This window comes from Phycomyces blakesleeanus (genome assembly GCF_001638985.1).
Source record: "Phycomyces blakesleeanus NRRL 1555(-) unplaced genomic scaffold PHYBLscaffold_6, whole genome shotgun sequence".
Taxonomy (NCBI): domain Eukaryota; kingdom Fungi; phylum Mucoromycota; class Mucoromycetes; order Mucorales; family Phycomycetaceae; genus Phycomyces; species Phycomyces blakesleeanus.
Genome location: NW_017265139.1, coordinates 1,966,284 through 1,984,944, shown reverse-complemented (window position 1 = coordinate 1,984,944; position 18,661 = coordinate 1,966,284). Strand labels below are relative to the sequence as shown.

At 34.5% G+C, this 18,661-nt stretch overlaps 8 protein-coding genes across 8 annotated transcripts; 4 read left to right on the top strand and 4 right to left on the bottom strand.

The window, feature by feature from the left end:
- Window positions 1–162: 162 nt before the first annotated feature.
- PHYBLDRAFT_103690 (hypothetical protein) lies at window positions 163–456 on the top strand (the record flags this gene model as incomplete). Its single annotated transcript, XM_018427779.1, has 1 exon — window positions 163–456. A coding segment is annotated over one exon (294 nt), but the record flags the coding sequence as incomplete, so codon positions are not given.
- Window positions 457–3,697: 3,241 nt separating this feature from the next.
- On the top strand, window positions 3,698–6,163 carry PHYBLDRAFT_59890 (hypothetical protein; the record flags this gene model as incomplete). The annotated part of the gene is made up of 7 exons (XM_018440575.1): window positions 3,698–3,778; window positions 3,886–3,959; window positions 4,464–4,485; window positions 4,606–4,630; window positions 5,316–5,348; window positions 6,021–6,052; window positions 6,113–6,163. The coding sequence occupies 7 exons, from the start codon at window positions 3,698–3,700 to the stop codon at window positions 6,161–6,163; spliced, it is 318 nt and encodes a 105-aa protein (XP_018294392.1).
- A 95-nt stretch (window positions 6,164–6,258) lies between these two features.
- On the bottom strand, window positions 6,259–8,147 carry PHYBLDRAFT_166323 (hypothetical protein; the record flags this gene model as incomplete). Its single annotated transcript, XM_018435403.1, has 9 exons — window positions 6,259–6,356; window positions 6,544–6,769; window positions 6,880–6,911; window positions 6,996–7,078; window positions 7,196–7,268; window positions 7,388–7,627; window positions 7,662–7,743; window positions 7,885–8,046; window positions 8,091–8,147. The coding sequence occupies 9 exons, from the start codon at window positions 8,145–8,147 to the stop codon at window positions 6,259–6,261; spliced, it is 1,053 nt and encodes a 350-aa protein (XP_018294391.1).
- A 451-nt stretch (window positions 8,148–8,598) lies between these two features.
- Window positions 8,599–9,714, bottom strand: PHYBLDRAFT_59888 (hypothetical protein; the record flags this gene model as incomplete). The annotated part of the gene is made up of 2 exons (XM_018440574.1): window positions 8,599–8,858; window positions 9,660–9,714. 2 exons carry the CDS (start codon window positions 9,712–9,714, stop codon window positions 8,599–8,601), a joined length of 315 nt encoding a protein of 104 aa, XP_018294390.1.
- A 1,764-nt stretch (window positions 9,715–11,478) lies between these two features.
- On the bottom strand, window positions 11,479–12,356 carry PHYBLDRAFT_109716 (hypothetical protein; the record flags this gene model as incomplete). Its single annotated transcript, XM_018428131.1, has 4 exons — window positions 11,479–11,790; window positions 11,851–12,068; window positions 12,173–12,265; window positions 12,326–12,356. The coding sequence occupies 4 exons, from the start codon at window positions 12,354–12,356 to the stop codon at window positions 11,479–11,481; spliced, it is 654 nt and encodes a 217-aa protein (XP_018294389.1).
- Window positions 12,357–12,500: 144 nt separating this feature from the next.
- On the top strand, window positions 12,501–13,502 carry PHYBLDRAFT_59886 (hypothetical protein; the record flags this gene model as incomplete). Its single annotated transcript, XM_018440573.1, has 1 exon — window positions 12,501–13,502. The coding sequence occupies one exon, from the start codon at window positions 12,501–12,503 to the stop codon at window positions 13,500–13,502; it is 1,002 nt and encodes a 333-aa protein (XP_018294388.1).
- A 1,277-nt stretch (window positions 13,503–14,779) lies between these two features.
- Window positions 14,780–16,049, top strand: PHYBLDRAFT_76085 (hypothetical protein; the record flags this gene model as incomplete). The annotated part of the gene is made up of 3 exons (XM_018443121.1): window positions 14,780–15,059; window positions 15,694–15,762; window positions 16,024–16,049. 3 exons carry the CDS (start codon window positions 14,780–14,782, stop codon window positions 16,047–16,049), a joined length of 375 nt encoding a protein of 124 aa, XP_018294387.1.
- Window positions 16,050–16,650: 601 nt separating this feature from the next.
- PHYBLDRAFT_166318 (hypothetical protein) lies at window positions 16,651–18,193 on the bottom strand (the record flags this gene model as incomplete). Its single annotated transcript, XM_018435402.1, has 4 exons — window positions 16,651–16,758; window positions 16,979–17,218; window positions 17,260–17,319; window positions 17,426–18,193. 4 exons carry the CDS (start codon window positions 18,191–18,193, stop codon window positions 16,651–16,653), a joined length of 1,176 nt encoding a protein of 391 aa, XP_018294386.1.
- Between the last annotated feature and the right edge of the window lie 468 nt (window positions 18,194–18,661).

Sequence of the window (18,661 nt, the reverse complement as noted above, 5' to 3'; positions counted from 1 at the left end):
AGAGGACGAGGCGGCATTATGCGTGATGGTATTCTCAAGGTTCTTTCACCCCCTGGCTTGCGTAACCTTGTTCGCAAGTCCAAGACCACGTTTGTGCGCAACACTGCCCCTCACAAGGCCCCAACTACCCGCCAGCCTGTCATTCAGCGTGCACCTCCTGTCAAGACTTATTTTGCAAACGAACGTACTTTCTTGCATTGGTTGCAATTTACTGTTCTGTTGGGAGCACTTGCCCTTGGTCTTTTAAACTTTTCTGATCATGTTGGTCGTATCTCAGCCACCTTATTTACGCTTATTTCGGTTGGTGTCATGATCTATGCACTCTACAACTACCATGCTCGTACCACCAGCGTCGAGAAGCGAGAAGTTGGAGATTACTCTGAGAAGAATGCACCAGCAATTCTGACCGGACTTCTGATTGCTGCTGTTTTGACTAATCTTTATCTGCGCATTTCAAATGGTGATGATTTTGAGTGGAATAAGTAAGAGTCACTTACCAAAAAAAAAAAAAAGAGTGTGTACGAGTAAGAAAGTATATCCAATTTGTTAGTCTATTATATTCTATTACATTACATTTATTTCCAGTCTTCCTTTTTATTATTATTTTCACTACCTTTTATTTCATTTCATCTTTTACTTTACTTTACTTTTCTTATATTATTATTATTATTATTATTATTATTATTATAATATTTTTTGCATATATTCACCAGAACAGACCATCACCCTCTAGTATCTAAAATAAATCAAATTATAAGCTGCAATTGCACCAACACATTAAAGGAAACAAGACAGTATAGTTTGATACATTTGTTCAAGTGGTATGTTAAAGATGTGCTTAGTATCTAAGGCTTTGAAATAAACAGAAATTTAAAAAGACGTGTATTTCCTCGTAATGTGTATTATATTTATACATGTGCACAGAATAGAAATATTAGTAGTATCATGATCATCTTGTTCAAGATGAATTATAAATTATATATTCTGGAAATAAATGGTCTTTTTTCTCTCTCTGTTTTTTGTTGATAATTGTTTAAGTTGATTTATTATAGATTGTAGAAAAAAATAAGTGGTTGAAGGTTTTTGGGGGGGAATAAAATGGTATACATTTATCTACACAATCAAACTATGAGGAAATAAGGATGTTTGATGCTTGGTACAAAGTAGAAGGAAGGCAAGAACACAACGACTAAATAATTTAGAGGGCAAAGTAGGCCAAGACCATGGGGATGGCAAGACCGACGGCGGAAGGAACGGTGAAGCTAGCAGCGCTTCCAGCAGCGGGAGCAGAGGGAGCAACAGAGGAGGCAGCGGCGTGGCTGGCGGAGGCATGGCTAGCAGAAAGAGTGGGGGCCGAGAGAGGGGCTACAGATGAGCCAGAGGCGGCAACGGAGGCAAAGGTAGGGATAAGAGCCTCAGAGGTTGCGGAAACGGCTGCGGACTCATCAGCAGGAGCAGAGGCAGAAGCCTCGCTATCATCGGCAGGAGCAGAGGCAGAGGCCTCGCTATCATCAGCAGGAGCAGAGGCAGAGGCCTCGCTATCATCAGCAGGAGCAGAGGCAGAGGCCTCGCTATCATCGGCAGAGGCAGTGGCAGAGGCCTCGCTATCATCGGCAGAAGCAGAGGCACCGCCGCCATGACCACCGTGAGTGGCAGTACCATCGGAACCAGTCTCAGCATCAGCATCAGCATCGGATCCAGCATCAGCATCGGATCCAGTATCAGCGTCAGCATCCTCTTGACGCTTGATGTTCTTGTACATCTCGACGTTGTTGGGGTTGGCGACCCAGACGGGCTTACCGACAGAGTACTCCTCACGCTTAATGTTCAAGGACTGGGCGATGTTAGCTTCCTGTCCGGGAGCAGCATTGACAGTGACGGCGGCAACGACGAAAAGAGACAAGATCAAAGAGTTCTTCATGATTGGTACTATGTGGTAATTGAGAGAGGAAGCTTGGTTGAATTGATTACTTTGTGGCGAGATAAGGAGAGTATTTATAGTTTTTTTTTTATATGTATATTAATTTCAGAGCGATGAAAGCTGTGTATATAAAATTTTACATTTTATTTTGGTTGTGTGAGTCCCGTCCTGTTTTCTTGACCCAGCTTTACCAGATGTATTTGAATTCGTTTCCCACTTTCTCGATTAAGCAACTTTTAGGTAAATCCATTAAAATTTCTGCATATGGGCTTCCTGATGAATGATCACACAAGCGGGTTAATCTTAGTACTCTTGGAAGCTTGTATTTCCCCGGACCAAAAACCATTCCTTTTGATTTGGCTCCAGAATATTCACACACAAAAGAGAAATAGGTCTTTACTCAAGGGTAATTGGCTAATCATGATCCTCTTACAGAAAACTTTACAAGAAAATAATTGTCTATTGACCTGCTATTGACTTCAAAAATAAGCTTACTTAATGACCCATTGCGCGGAGTACCTAATAAATTTTTATTTTATATATATATAAATAAATTTATAAATAAATAAGAAATAACAGGAACCAAAAGACTTGATTTTTTTTTCTTTTCTTTTCTTTTCTTTTTTTGTTAAAGATGGTACAAAACTTTCCAAATTAGGAAAAAATAGCTTTTTGTATCGCCTATGAAGAAAGATCAACCTTTTGCAGACCATTCATATCTCTTTACTCTCCTCATTCTTGTCATACATACAAATTTATATATAAAATTGTATTTATAATTATATACACTTTCAGCTTTAGCCGCTTACAAGCAACACCGCTCATTTCAGCCCATGTTTCTGGCTTCTAGGATATGTTCAAGATCATCTAATGCACCCTATCTTCTTCTTCTTTTTTCTTTTTTTTTTGGTGAAGAAGCGCAGTATAATCGCTACATTGATCAATAGGTCTGACAGAGACTCTGATAAAGAATACACACGTACAGCTATACTATACTATCCAATCAAATTTAAATAATATAAATTGTATAAACCTTGGATCAATTTATATATAATCTTTGTATATCAAACAAAAAAAAATGTCTTTTTTCTTATTTTATTTTATCGTCAGATTCATGATGCACAAGCTCTTTGAAATGGGGAAATTCAATATATAAATATATATAAATATAGGTATTAAGAAAAGAATTATATATATATATAATAAAATAAAATAAAAAGGACATAATTGTGACAGTCTGGACTCTTGGGTCTCCAAGCCCTTTGAACGCATGAGCTGTGCTACTCAAAGCCTCTATTTGTTGTTTACTCATATAGCTACACACTGAAGAGAGTTATATTGTCACTTTTTACTACACGGTCCTTATACACACCAAAAGAAAGCCCTGAATCAAAATTCACGTCTTCCCAATTATTTTTCATGTATTAAAATAAAATTCAACATTAGATCTATTACTATTAAATGATCTTTTTTTTTAAAAAAAAAGAAAAAAAAAAAGAAAATTATTAGTCTTAATATTGATCTAATTTGTATTAAAAGGTACCAGGAGAAATATAATTATAGGGCTTAAAAGGTACAGCCAAGATTCATGGGAATACACGGCAAACTTACTTTGTGCTAACCAAATAACTGCTTGTACAAGTCCCAAGGCCATTAAATCGTTCGTTGTAAGGCTCATTAGTCTACAACAAAAAGAATAATTAAGATAGACTTGTACTTAATATACCTTTAGCACTCCTCGGAGTAGTCAAAGAGTAATTTCACATGCACTCAATAATGTCTTTGCGCATGTGTTGTGTTTACAGTCCTTTAGTCTGTCTTGGGAATATTAATTTTGCCCAATCGATGGATAGGTGGGTATGTCATAGATCAAGGGTATAACACAGCTGAAGCAAAAGATCAACGTACAAGATTACTTTACTGCTGTGATAATAATTACTCTAATATCTCTTTTGGTACACCAGCTCCTTTCTACGTTACTTCCCACACCTCTCATCTTCTCATCTTATTACTTTTTTCATTTTCCTTTTGGTGCTAGGTAAATTATGTGTACCCTGCACTAGTCCTTGACAGAGATTAAATACATGGCCTCTTTAATTCATAAGATAGAAATTCAGGTCAAATTGATACTATGGAACCCATATATTTCTATCTCTTGGAGACAAAAATACAATAAGACTCTATAGATATATAAAATAAAATATACAATTTCTAGATAATTTCTAATGGTTAAGGTTTATGGTGCCTTTTTACACACTCCGAAATAGGTCTTTAACTGGAATACCAAAAATAGACCATTCCTCGAATACATCCTTTTTTTGGTCTTTGCTTCCTGAAACTATTTTTTAGTATTACACTTCAATCGTATACTTCAATTAATAGGATAGGACCAGCAAATGAAAGGCTTCTTTTGGTTCCTACTATCAGATTTTGAGGCGCAGTGTTTTGCTTTGCTTTGTTGGAAGAATTATGAGTAACGTCAAATATTTGTTAGAGTTTTTATATCTATATATTTTTTGGCGTCATTATTATCTTTAAAGAGTCAGTTTATCGAATATATTAGGGTAAACGGCTTTTGGTTTTGTTATATTCAAGTTTTTAAAAAGCCGAATAGGACCCGTAGAGATAAGAACAATCGCCTGAATTAAATTGAGTTTTTTTATTTTTTTTATATATATGTATAGTTGAATATTAGAGTAAAAAAAAAAGGTATAATGAAAAAGAGCCAAGGTTTGTTTGTGAGGAGCAAAATCAATAAATTATCCAAAAGCCTACTGATGGGGCTCATACCTAGATACAGAAGCCAGAAATGACATGACGTTTTACCAGAAAAAAAGCAGAAATGTTTCTGCATTAGTCTGAAGGGGAAGAGGGAATTATTGCAGGGCTTGGTAAACTTAGCCCATTGTCTTTCATTTTAGTGATGGGTTTGCTGACCAAGTTAGTTAGACAGGTCAGGTCAACTGTCTATCAACGGGTTTCAATCTCTACTATTTAAAACCGACTAAATAACATGACACTGCGTTTAAATCTCGAAGAAAATAAAGATAGCTGCCATACTAGATTGTGTGCAGTTTGTTGGAGAATCCCGGGGTTCGATTATTGACCAACCACTCTAGAACTTTGATTGAGCCCATAAAGCACAGTTGGAATGATCTAAATTACAAAGCTCAAATCAAATCAAACAAAACTATTTATTGTTTTGAGATAAGAGCAGCTTGGCACAAATTACATATATATATATATATATTTTATTTTGCTTATATAAAGTACAACATATAATATGCTTCCAGAATATATTTTAGAAAAATAAAATGATGATTTTTTGGTTTTTTATATATATATATATTTTGAAAAAGAATAAGGTTTATGAATTTCTGGTGTTTTTAACTAGGCTTTGGGTACAAAGGTATTGAGGTACTGCAAAGTAAGTTAACAAGCCGTCTGGTTTAACGAGCTGAAAATACAGCCACGATTATTCTAGATAGATTGATAGTGTGATGTAGATCATCTATTTATACTAAAAAGAACAAACTACTTATCAGATTTACTATTGAATTGAGGTATTTTTTTTTTCTTTTTCTTTCTTTTCACTTTTCCTTTATATTACAATGCTGTGTTTCTGTGAATTTACTGGTGGGGAATGGTAGTTAATTTTATTCGATACAAATTGGTTAGTATTACACATAATTCACTTTACAATCGCGGCACTTTTTTTTTCTCTCTTAAATGTTCGTTGATCTTTAACTTCAATTCAGCGTTAGATAGAGTCTAGAGTGTTCTTCTTTCTCGATACACCTGTTAATATTGCTACACAATGTTCCTAAAATACTCCAGACTGGGCTGAACGAGTAGAATGGCTGCCTGAGATCCCGTGAATATCTATTTGGCTGTAGCAGTGTATGGTGTCTTGGCGTCGCTGCAATGTAATACTCAATCGATATATAAATAGAAATCATATTATTAAGGTATTACCCTAAATATGATTTGTACTTATTTACACAAGCCAGCTCAAAATTATACTTTTATACTCTTTGGATATATTTTATGTATATATTTATATTTATATCTATATGTACATATACATCTAAATTTACAGCCACAGCTACCTGTACATCTAAATGCATACCTGTGAGTCTGTGGATAATATATATATATATATATATATACTGCAAATATGAATTAACCCAGAAATGGAGGGCAATAGGTCTCGACAAAATGATCGAACCGAATACCCGGTAAGGGTAACATTATGAACAGCGAAATAAAATATGGAATAAAAAAACAAAACAAAAACACATGTTACCCTTGAGCGGAAATGTATTTTATTTTTATTTTTATTGCTTATTGTTATTGGTCTTCTGGTCTTTTGGTGTTCCGTATTTATCTGTGTGCGAATCCATCTGGGCGATCACATCAGTTTGAGTCTCAGAAGCTGGTAATTACGCACAGTGTTTAAACTTGAGATAGAGATAAATTATGATTGATTGGTTTCTTTCTTTTCTTTTTTACAAGCCATGACGCTTAGTGGAATCCAGTAATACATTTCTGAGGTTGTTTTCATTAAAAGAGTGACAGATCTTGAGAACAAATAACCAAAAGGGATATTGACTGAGCTTTACATATGTGCTGGAAAGTTTGGAACTCGTTAACATCAACTACAAGAAGGTCTCCACCCTTTTGTCTGTTCTTTAATGCTCCATAAAAAAAACCAACAATTCCAACACAATTTTCTTTAAACTCGACAGCATCTTTGCTTTTCATACCGGTACTAAAAACAATTATAGGTAGTTTAGTGGGATCGCACTTGAGTTTCTTTTTGGATACCAATACTTTCTTCCACTGACACTATGATAAATAAACAAAAAGGTGACTTTAGTGGAAGTTCTTGGCATCGTTTCCGGGGTTGAAAGGCTGTTTCAAGGTTGAATTTTAGCTAAGTGCTATTATTATTTTACCCTTTTTTTTACAATAGACACAAAGCATCTTCCTCTTCATCCACTAAAACTCAGTACAGTACATATAATATTAGTCAAATATCCCACCAAAGCATTCAAAATATATAATGACTTACCAAGAGGGTATCTTGGGGGATGCCTGGCAATACCCAGGTTGGAAAATTTATATTCTCCTTCTTCGTTTGCCATTGATATTATTCTGAAATTTACCAATCTTTACCTCACATGACAGCCCTCCGGAAAATTCTCTTTTTGTATTAAAGTGTCTACAGCTTGATGAACATAAGTGAGCATAAGTGAACATATCAGGAATTACTCTCCCGTATTGTCTTGATTAGTTAAGGACGTGTCTGAAGTCCAACTCATTTCAAAGATCTCAATTCCACAGACTCTCAGAGTATAACAAAATCAGACTTTACAAATAATTTATCATAATATTAAGTTTCTTTTAAGATAATTATAATAAAGCCAGGCTATAATACTATATTTAAAGACTATGAAACGTTACATTTTGTGCTCGAGTGCAGCAATACGGGTATGGGCTGTGGGCTTGCCTGAACGTTTGACATGATGGCTGAGAGTATGAAGGGTTTGTATTTGGAAAGTGGATATATAATTCCTAAACCTCTAATTAGCCCATGGTATCTGTTGTGAGGTGCAGGGGCGAAGTTTTCAGAATAAAGATTAGTCACTGATCCGATTTCTAGTATTTGTATAAAAGGGACCGAAGGTGGAGGAGCTTGGAGCACTATAGATATCGGTACGGCGATAAATAAACTCACTATCCCGCTTTATTCTTCCTGCTACATGATAAAAGGTATTGTTGAGATCGATCAGCAACAAAAAAATTTCGGCAAAAAACACCTTGTTTAATTCATTAATTAAGATCAAATGATAGATTGCACGTCAACTTGGCAAGGAAGATGCACTTTCCAAGTGTGTAGATGTGTGTGTGTACCAACTATGTGCACTTTAGAAACCAGATCATATAGAGGTCTAATTAACTTTGGTCTCTATATGGCTGCTTATAGGGACGGCTTGATAGTAAGGGCCCGGAACAGAGTAGTTTCGTTCTTTGTATTCCAATTCACAAAGGATTAAATATACGATGCTTGTTTTCTCGGTGCTTTCAAAAGTACCAATTGATATAGGTGAATAAGTAAGAAACTGTGCAAGGCTATATATTATAATTTAGTCAATGGGCTACTTACAAGAGTAAAAGATAAAGGTTTATAAAGCTTAAACTTCTTATACTTTAATTGTGCCATATTTTAAAGGCTATATATATCAGATGTACTTTTGATACATAAAAAACTAGTACTTACTCAGGCAGAGGTAGATAGATATCAAAGACACTTTTCTGAAGATATTGCTTAGTTGATTATTATCCTGTAAATGGATCAAAACAAGATTTGGTCTCCTTGTATTTGTGTATTATACCCTATAGAAAAAAAATAGGCGATTTTACTGAATTATTGCAAGTTTTCCGGGGTTTAAAGTGTCTTGTACTTGAGTTTTAATTATGCACCAATTTCTCTCTCTCTCTCTTTTATATTCTACTTTTTTTTTTACCCCACCATGTTTTTTGCAGTCAAAGCAAAACATCTTTTTCTTAGCTTTTTCAACCCATTACAAAACTAAATACCAAGTTATTCAAATCTAATGGCTTACCAGCGGTAGCTTGGGTGGGTCCTAAGCGGTAACCAGGACGGAATTTTTTCATCTTATTTGAATTCTAGTCAGTCTTTGTCTCAAACGACGACCCTCCTGGAGATCTTCTTCTGCTTGTCTTCTGATACGTCCAATCCGAATGACGCGGGTGAACCTTACAGGTATAGTCCCATCATATCTCAGATTGTTAAGTATATATCGGAAGTTCAGGACAGCAGCAAGATCCCGATTCCACAAACGATGCATAACCTCTGACCCGTCCATGTTCTCCAAACAATTTAGATTGGTACATCTAAAAGGACTTGTTTCTATTTTTTTTCACAAGGTCTAAAATTATTAAAAGTCTCTAAAAGGAACACACTTAATAACTATGAAGGCTAGTATTAATAAAATACGAATCAGCAAAGTTGACAAAAGAAAGCAATCCGAGAAGAATTGACAGAAAAATATATGCATCAAGTACAATTTGGTTGTCAAGATTGCTCGCATGCTCATTAGAAATCTCGGTAGATTTAGAGAATTACAGGAGATCTGTCTTCTTGTTTTTCAAAAGTATGAATCAGACATGACAATGTTAACACAAAGCAGGTTTATACTCTTTGTTAAAAAGAATCAATTAAGCAATATACATATCTTCATCAATATCATAGTATCTAGAGAATAGCCTTTTTTTAGGTAAAAAAAATGTGAAAAGTATTACATAAAAATAGATATATGTATATCATTTAGTAACCTTATAGCTTAAACTGTTACTAAATATCATAAAAAATAGTACTTCTTCTTTCCATACTTCTTTATATTCAACTTTTATTATTTTGATCAATAAAAACTATAAAATTCCAATATAAAGCCGTGTATTTGTTGAACCAATTATAAGAATAGAGATATCTAAAAAAAGGTATAGATTTGCTATATTTAGAATATTTGATTGGATTATATGCAAAAATAATCTGAAATCCAACGAATTGTACTATCCAAATTTGTTATAAAAAGAGAAATATGTACCTAAAAATGGTATAATTTTGCTACTTTAAACGATTTTATTGGATTATATAAAAAGTAATTTTAACTCCAATAAATAGTATTCGCTGTAAATACTTTTAATTTACTAAAAGCCAAGCTTCTATTGGCAAACATTATAACTCCGTGATAGTTTAATTTCATTGTTCTAAATTTTGTGTACCATACATATTATTAAAAAAGAGGGAGACATTCTGCGCATGACTTACATTTGATCCTTCTATATTTTTAAAACAGGTTCATGAATTACTTTTGCACGGATAACTCACAATCTAATTGTGCTCCCAATTGAGATGAACAATAGGGACAATTAAACATTTAACTATTGATTGAATCTCTGACTCTCGCACATACTATAGACGCTAGTAATTGTGTGCCCAATTGAAATAAACAGTAGAGCAGTAGGTAAAGTTAGAGATCAAATGGCACATCATATAGAGTTTGGATTTGCATGAAAGAGCTTTTAGCTATCAAGATGATTATAGAAAATTAAAAGACTTTCATAAATTTAGACAAACGAGTAGGGCAAATGAGTAGTGAATACTTAAATTGATAACAGTATAAAAAGTACATAAGAAACTTTAGGAAGAGGTATTATCGTAAATGTTAGAGGGTTATTATACAATATATGAAATAAAGAAGAAAAAAAGAAACTAAACAACAAGCGCAATTATTGCTATTTTATTTGAACCAAGGTTTTCAATTTTTGCATGGATCATTTTCGTTTTTGTTTTAGTATCAAATATTTATAAGAATAAAATATTTAAATAAACTTAGACAAACGGTTCTCTCTTTCTTAGAATAATATGATTCTTCCTTCTTAAACCGTCCCAATGGGAACAACTAGTTTACCTCGTATATTACTAAAATCAAACGTGAATTTGATGATCCAGACTTTATTTCATATAAAACCAATAACATTGCAAAATACTATTACTCCAAGACATCTACTGAGAAAGTCTAATACTTTAAATAGCTAATATATTTGCTACAATAAACACAAAGGCAGTTTACATATATATATATATTATTTCATAGTAATACCATATTGAGTAAACCAGATTATTATTATGGGTCATATTAATAATAAATAATACTATACTTATCTTACCACTACCCGTTATACCTGAGATACTTTTACATTACATATAAAACATGAATAATATTATATCAAAACTACTAACATTCACAATGCCTTTGAGAAAATTCACAGCAATTAGTTCAAACCTATCTAAATTCAAGTAAAAATTGTACAAGTATGAATATAAAGTTCTTAACAAAAGCAACATACTATCAGAGACCAATATCAAGGGTATAACAGAGCAAAAAATTCTTACAAAATCAAGTTAAAACCTTGATAAAGTAATCCGATATTAGGAAGACATGTCATACTTTAACATTGCTTTTCTATATTTACTTGGCCTTTCTTTTTTTTATTATGCCTTCGATGATTTGACTACGGCTTACTATCTCTCTGAGAAAAATATGTATTTATATTAAACTTGCGATTATCTTTTAAAAAAAAATACGTTGCTTTGTCAAATTATACAACTATATATACTGCTAAAAAAGACGATAATGGTATAGTAAGTACAAGAGAATGGCACGTTTAATATGAAGTCATAAGGTTTATTAGAATATCGATAGCCAGTGAGTATAATGAATAAATATCACTTTAGGCAATAATATTGGTCAACCTCACATGCATATAACTTATCCATAAAATTTAATATAATGGGTAATATGTGTCAAATGAGTAGGAATAAAGGAAATGACTACCGTATATTAATATAGTCATGTATATACCCAAGAAAAGCTTTTTCATAAATCTTGGTGACTTTACAGTGCTATATTGTTTAATAGCATACAATAAAATAAAAATGCTATTTGGCCATGTAGTAATTTTAATCAAAAAGGAGAGGGTGTCATGCGCAAGTAAGGTTTAAGCACACGCACACCTTTTGGAAATATCTTTTTGGCTTCTTCAGTTGGTACTGAAGGATGGACAATAACATCGTCGCCCCTTTTCCAATTCCCGGGCGTGGTGATTCGATGTTTGTCGCCCAACTGAAGCGAGTCAATAACACGCAATATTTCATCAAAGTTACGTCCGGTTGAGGCAGGGTATGCCATAATTAACCGAATGGTCTTTTTGGGGTCAATGATAAACACTGAACGGATAGTGAACGGTAAGCCACCATTATCGACGTTAGTGGCGTCCTAATTTTCCAATAAATTAGTACGGATATGATAGCATAGCAATCAAACACTTCTTTTTACTTGTTTGTCGAGCATGTCATATAGAACAGAAATTTTACGATCGGCGTCGGCAATAATTGGAAATTCAAGCTGAACATTACTGAGTTCATTGATATCTGCTATCCACTTAGTGTGCTCTTCGAGACCATTGGCAGAAAGACCAATTATCTTGACTTGACGAGCATCAAACTCGCCCTGTAGAGCAGCAACTAACCCGAGCTCAGTTGTGCAAACAGGAGCTAAAAAAAAAGCGAAGAGACATAAGTTTAGATATCGGTGTAAAAAAAAACATTACTCACTAGCAGTATTTAAAGATATTTGAGACTTAAGATGAAAAGCTTACTAAAATCTGCGGGATGGGAGAACATAATAGCCCAATGCTGATCGATATACTCATGGAATCTGAGTTCACCTTTTGTAGTTTGGGCCACAAAGTCTGTAGGACAATAAATTTACGCATCAGTCCAATGAGCCCTTTAATAGGCGCACTGTTTACCAGGTGCAATAGACCCAAGGCGAAGTGTCATTATAAAACTAAATCAAGTGTGTTAATCGGGAGAATTCAATTTACCATTGCAAGCAAAATACAACACAATTTAATAACCGACAACCAACTTGGTGCTTGACAAGCCACACCACATTCATTGCATTGCGAGAACTTGTAAAAAAAAATGACCACATTGATTGATCGGCTGCATGAATGGAAAACATCCCCAAGTAAACTTTTGTGCCTTGATCTGCGTCCGCGCGATGAGTACCAAAAGAAACGAATTGTGCCGTCTACAAATATCCCATACGATGAGTTGCGCGCACGTGGCAACGAACTGCCGCCAAAACAAACACCATTTGCAGTAATAGAGCCGTCTAGTAGTCCTGAGTGCTCACAATGGCTGGTGGATAATGGGTGGAAGTGCTCCTGGATATTTTGTGAAGCCGAAGACGCACTCTGGGAGACAGTGCTCGGGGATGGCTATGGTACAACGGAAAGTCCGAGTGGAATATGGCCATTATTTCGCCCCTCTCCTTTGTTATCCAACCACATCCAAGACATAGAAGCTAGTATTGTAGGAAAACTACAATGCTTGGATGTTGGATGTGGCGCCGGTCGAGATATTGTCTGGCTTTTAGCACGGAACAATCGCTGGAAAGTCAGTGCCATCGACTCACTCCCAGCATGTGTGGAAAAAACAAAAGCAATGGGGCGTGCCTGGAATGTGAGTGATAGACTGACAGTGACTTGCGCTAAAGTTATGGCGAACGGAAGATGGCAATCCAGGACGGATAATACTTTGCAAAATGATGATATGTTAATGGATCGATTGGAAAGAAAGAAAGCTCGGTTGGCGCCAGGTATTCCAGTTGATTCATTTTTTGCCATTTTGCCAGATCCTCGCCCTCCATTTGATCTTATTCTCACAATTCGGTTTCTTGCACGCTCTATGTTGAGACAATTACCGGGTTTATTGAAAGTAGGTGGGTATCTAGCTATATCTCAGTTTGTCGATCATCCAGACTATGATTACAAGCAACCTTCTAAGGAGCACCGCTTGTCAGTTAATGAAATAAGCGATTTGTACATGTCAATTGGCTGTATGGAGATTATAGTGGACATTATTGATGAGATCGAGGATGGAAGGCCTGTGAACTCGGTTCTTTTGAAGAGAATAAAGTAATAAATAGAATACCAAATAATACTTACTATGGAAGCAGCTTCTTTATATATTTAATTTAATTTATCTTATTTTATGCTACGCGCTAATGTGCTTGTACGTCAAGTGAAATAAAACGCTTCCCTTTGATATTTATGTGTTTATCATTTCCATAAGTTAGCAATAGACGAGTGGGCACAATTTTTATTTTGTATATATATTCATTATTTGGTCAATCATATTATTTTCTGCTTGTATTCGAAAAATGTGAAATTATACAGTTGAAACTTGGTTAGTGATATTACAGTATATTTTGAGTACTTACACTTAATCACAGAAACAAACTGATATACAAATAAACCATATCAATAAATCAGCTGTAATAATCGACATTCATCAAAGCTTCTCTGCTCTAATCCATACGATTCAATATGACAGTGTACTTCTTTTATGATATCCATGCATTGTTACTCAATATACTCTATTTATGTCAATTTATATTTAAGAACTGTAATATAAGAACTGCTTGTGTTTTTTTTTTTTACTTGTTATTTTTATACAGAACATTGAAGAATGTATTCTGTAATGTATCAATGCTTGTTTACTCTTATTTAAATTCAAATCATATTTTACACTGTGAATATAATTGTGTGTACGTATATTTCATAGCGAATGTAAGGCTCCAACAATTTGCTGATATTCAAAGTACAGAAAGGTTTGCAGATAATCATGCTTGTTTCATAAATACGTCCATATTAAACTTCTTGTACACACTCTGTGGCAGTACAATGAGAGCATTACTTGTGTATTCAGTCCACTTCACGTCTTTTCTGTCTCTTTCAAACACATGATTTTTTTTTATTCCTCCTTATCTCTCATTTCTCTAATCTCAACACATTCTCTTTATATTTACCATCCGGATTAGTCAAATTCAATAACATACATTTCATGCCATTGGCATTCTCAAAAATCCTTCTGACTTTAATCCTTATATATATTATAGAGAAAAACAGTATGCATGGAAAACGATTGAAAATACCATGTTAGAATATACAAATATTCTTTTATTTCTTTTTATATATATTCAATTAGATTAATTTCTTCTTATAAATGAGCCCTCCTAATTACAACGTTGACATCTTCAATCAAGTAAAAAAAAAGTTTAAAAGCGTGTTTTTTTATTGGAGACGATACTAGTTGAAAAAAACTTTATTTATTTATTTAAACATATACATAAAAATCTATTCTATTTGATTTAATTTCACTTAATGTTTTTTTACATGAGTAAAAGAATAAAAAGCATGACACCAAGTTCTTTGTCCCCGCATTACGCGGCTCAATCTCCTTCAGGACGTAAACCTGACTTGGTAGCGAAGGAGGTGCTGGAATGGTGGCAAACCAACGGAAAGCACCCGTTCATCCAGCCCCACATCTCGTCACCGAGTAATGTGGGTGCGAACTCGCCAGAGAACTTACCACTAGGTGATAAGGTCCAGCTCATTCGACTACCAGTAGCTTCACCGTCAGCCGTTAAAGAGTTCAGTCAAGTTAGCAGTGAAGAGCCAGCACATCTCACCACAGGTTAGACCTCCCTCCCCCCAGCATCATGATTCCACATTGGCGATGCGATGTACACAGTAGTCTTTCCAAAAGAAAAGAGACCATGCCCCACGACTTCTCAGAATTAACTGAGCTGGCGAGTAACAACTTTCACTTTCCGATGCTTGTAGCATGGAAGAATCTCCCTGCAACGGTCGCAAGAGACGCCTCACTATGAAACCGGGACTGTTGTTGCTCAAGGAGAAAACAAACGACGCGCGTTGGAGGAGGTCTATAAGTAACAGAAAAAATTTTCATCTGCGATTAAAGTTTAGGACTGCGCTTTTTGTCAGTCTTAGATACCCACGTCAGAGCAAACGTGATATAGCTGTATATTCTTTTTACTGAGTTCGTGTAACTGTTTTAAGGCAGAATAGACAGTTAATAATATTTAATCAAATTACTATATAATACGACTTTTTCAAAGTGAAGCAAAGTAAAGCAAAAAAGCAAAAAAGCAAGGAAAGGTTCGGTTTTGATCGGTGTAGCAATAACTTTCAAAGTGGAGTACAAGTTTCTATAACAGCGATATGCAGGTCACTCTAAGCTGGTCTGTGCGCTGTTTGTTCAAGGGAACAAGAGAAGGTTTTTTCTTTTCTTTTGCTTATACAATTAGACACAAAAGCAATACACCAGCTACTAGGAGATAAACCAGTCTATGTTTCAAAAAGACATTTAGAAACAAGTAAAAAGCAGAATAAATATATATTATCAGGATCTCATTACAATACGATATCTGGCGGGATTATGAATTCCAGGTTGAGTTTTATTGAAATGAGGTTATACCGATAATTGAAAGTATCCAGATGATTTCTCAGGGGAATAAATAATTACCATCAGGTATTAGGGGATTATGGTGTAGAATATAACAGAAGTTTCCAAAAAAAAAGACTTTTTAAGTAAGTTCTCTATATACTAACAGTAGACATATATGAATAAAAATTAGAGAAATTAGCAAATGAATACCATTGAAGAGATCAAGTCTTATCATTTTATTAAGGGGCGGAACTGGCATCAACAAGCCAGCTATTCCAAACTATGTCGTATAATTTAACCATCCCAAGAAAGAATATAATGTATACCAGAGATATTAATAAAGTACGAAACTTTTGAGCTTTCTCTTTTGCTGTTAAATAATATTGAAACATGATCGTTGCATTATAGATGGTCAGAAATATAACACTTTTGAGTAGCCATGGGGAACAGAGTAGGTTAGTTGACAAATATAACTCTGATTTTGTACCAACAAGACACGGGGTTTTATTTAGGTATACAAATAATCGCCTATCTGTGCTTCCACCTACAAACGAGTAAAACGGTTACTTTAATGGGAATTATACTGTACAAAGAGAAGTATCATAAAATGATGATATTATTTTCAAGGAAAAAATATTATTTGGTATTAATGGCTCTATTTTCTATAAAATTTAGCTAGTAAGAATAAAGCGATAACATCAAATTTATAAAATTATTATCACTTCAAAAATGTAATTGCGAGTAGATTTGATTAAAACTCTTCGTTTTTTGTTCTTTGATTTAAAAGTGAATCTCTATAGTTAAGTCAGCCTTTTTTTCATTCAAAGATATAGTTATCATTAATAGTGAGAGAACTTTTAGTATGGTCTTTGGGTACAGCCTGTACAAGTTTCCTTACTTGAATATGAATATTTATATTAATACACTAGAAAGATATAATAAAACTGGCTTCATTTTTATACTAAGTACAGAACACCCATTATTTTGAAGTGACAGTAGTAATATCAGCTGTTGTAGTAATGTTATCAGTAAAGTCATTTATTCTGTTTTGTATATTTAAATGTAATAATGGTATTTCGATCACTTTTATATAAAATAAAAAAGCGTGTTAAGTTTCAGCGTCTTCTAGTTCACCGTTTTTTTACCCATTCGAAGCCAGCTTTTCTTCTCAAGCGCTTCATTCGGGCATCACCAAGACCTTTTTTGCGTGGATCTGAATCACGGGCGTTTGTAATCCAATTCAAAGCACCTGATTTCCGAAGGATTTCAAGAGTGGTCAGACGTCTCTTGTAGTTTCTGTTTTTCCGTTTTTCAAGAATGTTCTGAATACGACTCGAGAGAGGGATCAAGCCAAAGCTTTCAACAGTTTTTGGTGCTTGCTTGGTCTGATCCAAGATAACAGGCTTGTCTTGAATCTTTTTTTTACCGTGCAAACAAACAGACGATAACCGACATATGTTTTGGTTAGGTGCGATTTAAGCGTTTGCTAGAATGATAGACATGACAGGTAGAAAAGAAAAGGAAAAGTCCTGTCTACCTATAAAGCCCTTCCATTTCCCTCTCTTTGATTTTTACTGTATAATTCCACTTACCGTAGGTATATCTTCTTGTAAAGGTTGTTCTAAATCTACCCGTTTGTTATTGTGATCGTTGTTTGAGTATATATTCTTATCTTCTAACACTGCCTCTGCGCCAATTTTATCCTCGATTTCGGCCAGTTTCGGTGCTTCTTCTCCAACTTCATTCATATCTTGCACAGACTTTTGAGTGGATTGAGTATTGATTTCTTCCTTTTCTTTCAACAACAGTTCTTCTTCTACATTAGTCTTCGGGTTCACATTCTCCATTGGCTCAATCTCATGCGAGACTATCTCTAGCTCTGTTAGTTCATCGTCTGAATCTTCATCAGAGCCTTTAAGTCCTAATACACGCTTTGCAAACTGATCTTTTGACGATTCTTTGAACATATCATCAATGTTCCGTGGAACAATTGAATGCATTGTGATATCAACCAATTCGTCTGCTTCAATTGCATTTAGTCTCTCCATCAGGTTTTGAGGACGTCTGATGTTAGATTGCTGTGATTGCGTAAATTCTCGATTTGTGGTTGGCGTCCCGACCATTACTGGCGAATGTTTTCGACTTGTACCATCGTCAGTCGGTGACCACAATTCCTTCAGATTGCCTGCGACGATCTTTGCTTCAGGTGTATCAGTATACATTAGAAATTCTTTTGCTTCCTGTAGTTTTGAGGCAGATGATACAAAATCGGCCTCTACTGCAGTTCGTAGCGGAAGTCGTCGTCGCTTGGTCCGATTAGGTGAAGGTTGAATAAGAGTTTGTGAAGCTATTTGGGTCATTTAACTATAGTAATCAATAAGCTCATGGTAAGTAAATATATTAAATATTGAAATTTGTTTTTTCTCCTTTTTTCTTTTGCTCTTTTTTAGTGACGTCTAAGCGACGATCTTTATTACCCGTAAATGTCGGCTTCTTCCAAGAGTTGTAATGAAGTTAATTATGTTTCTTCCATCTGTCGAAAACTTTTATACTTATTTTAATCCACGCTCATTGTTTCAACTGGGATAATCTCCTTGCCAACAAGATAAAACAAAAATCCGAATAAGTAAAACGAGCGCTATAAGTATTTTTTTTGTAAATAATCCCATAATCAAAGTAATTATGCGAATATATTGCTGCGTATCAGAAGAAATTATTACTATGTTTTTTTTTTTTTTTTTTTTTTTTTTTTAAAAAAAAGCCTTTCATTCTTTAATATACAAATTGGATGAAACTTGAGAAAGAATATCACATAGCCATATATTTTA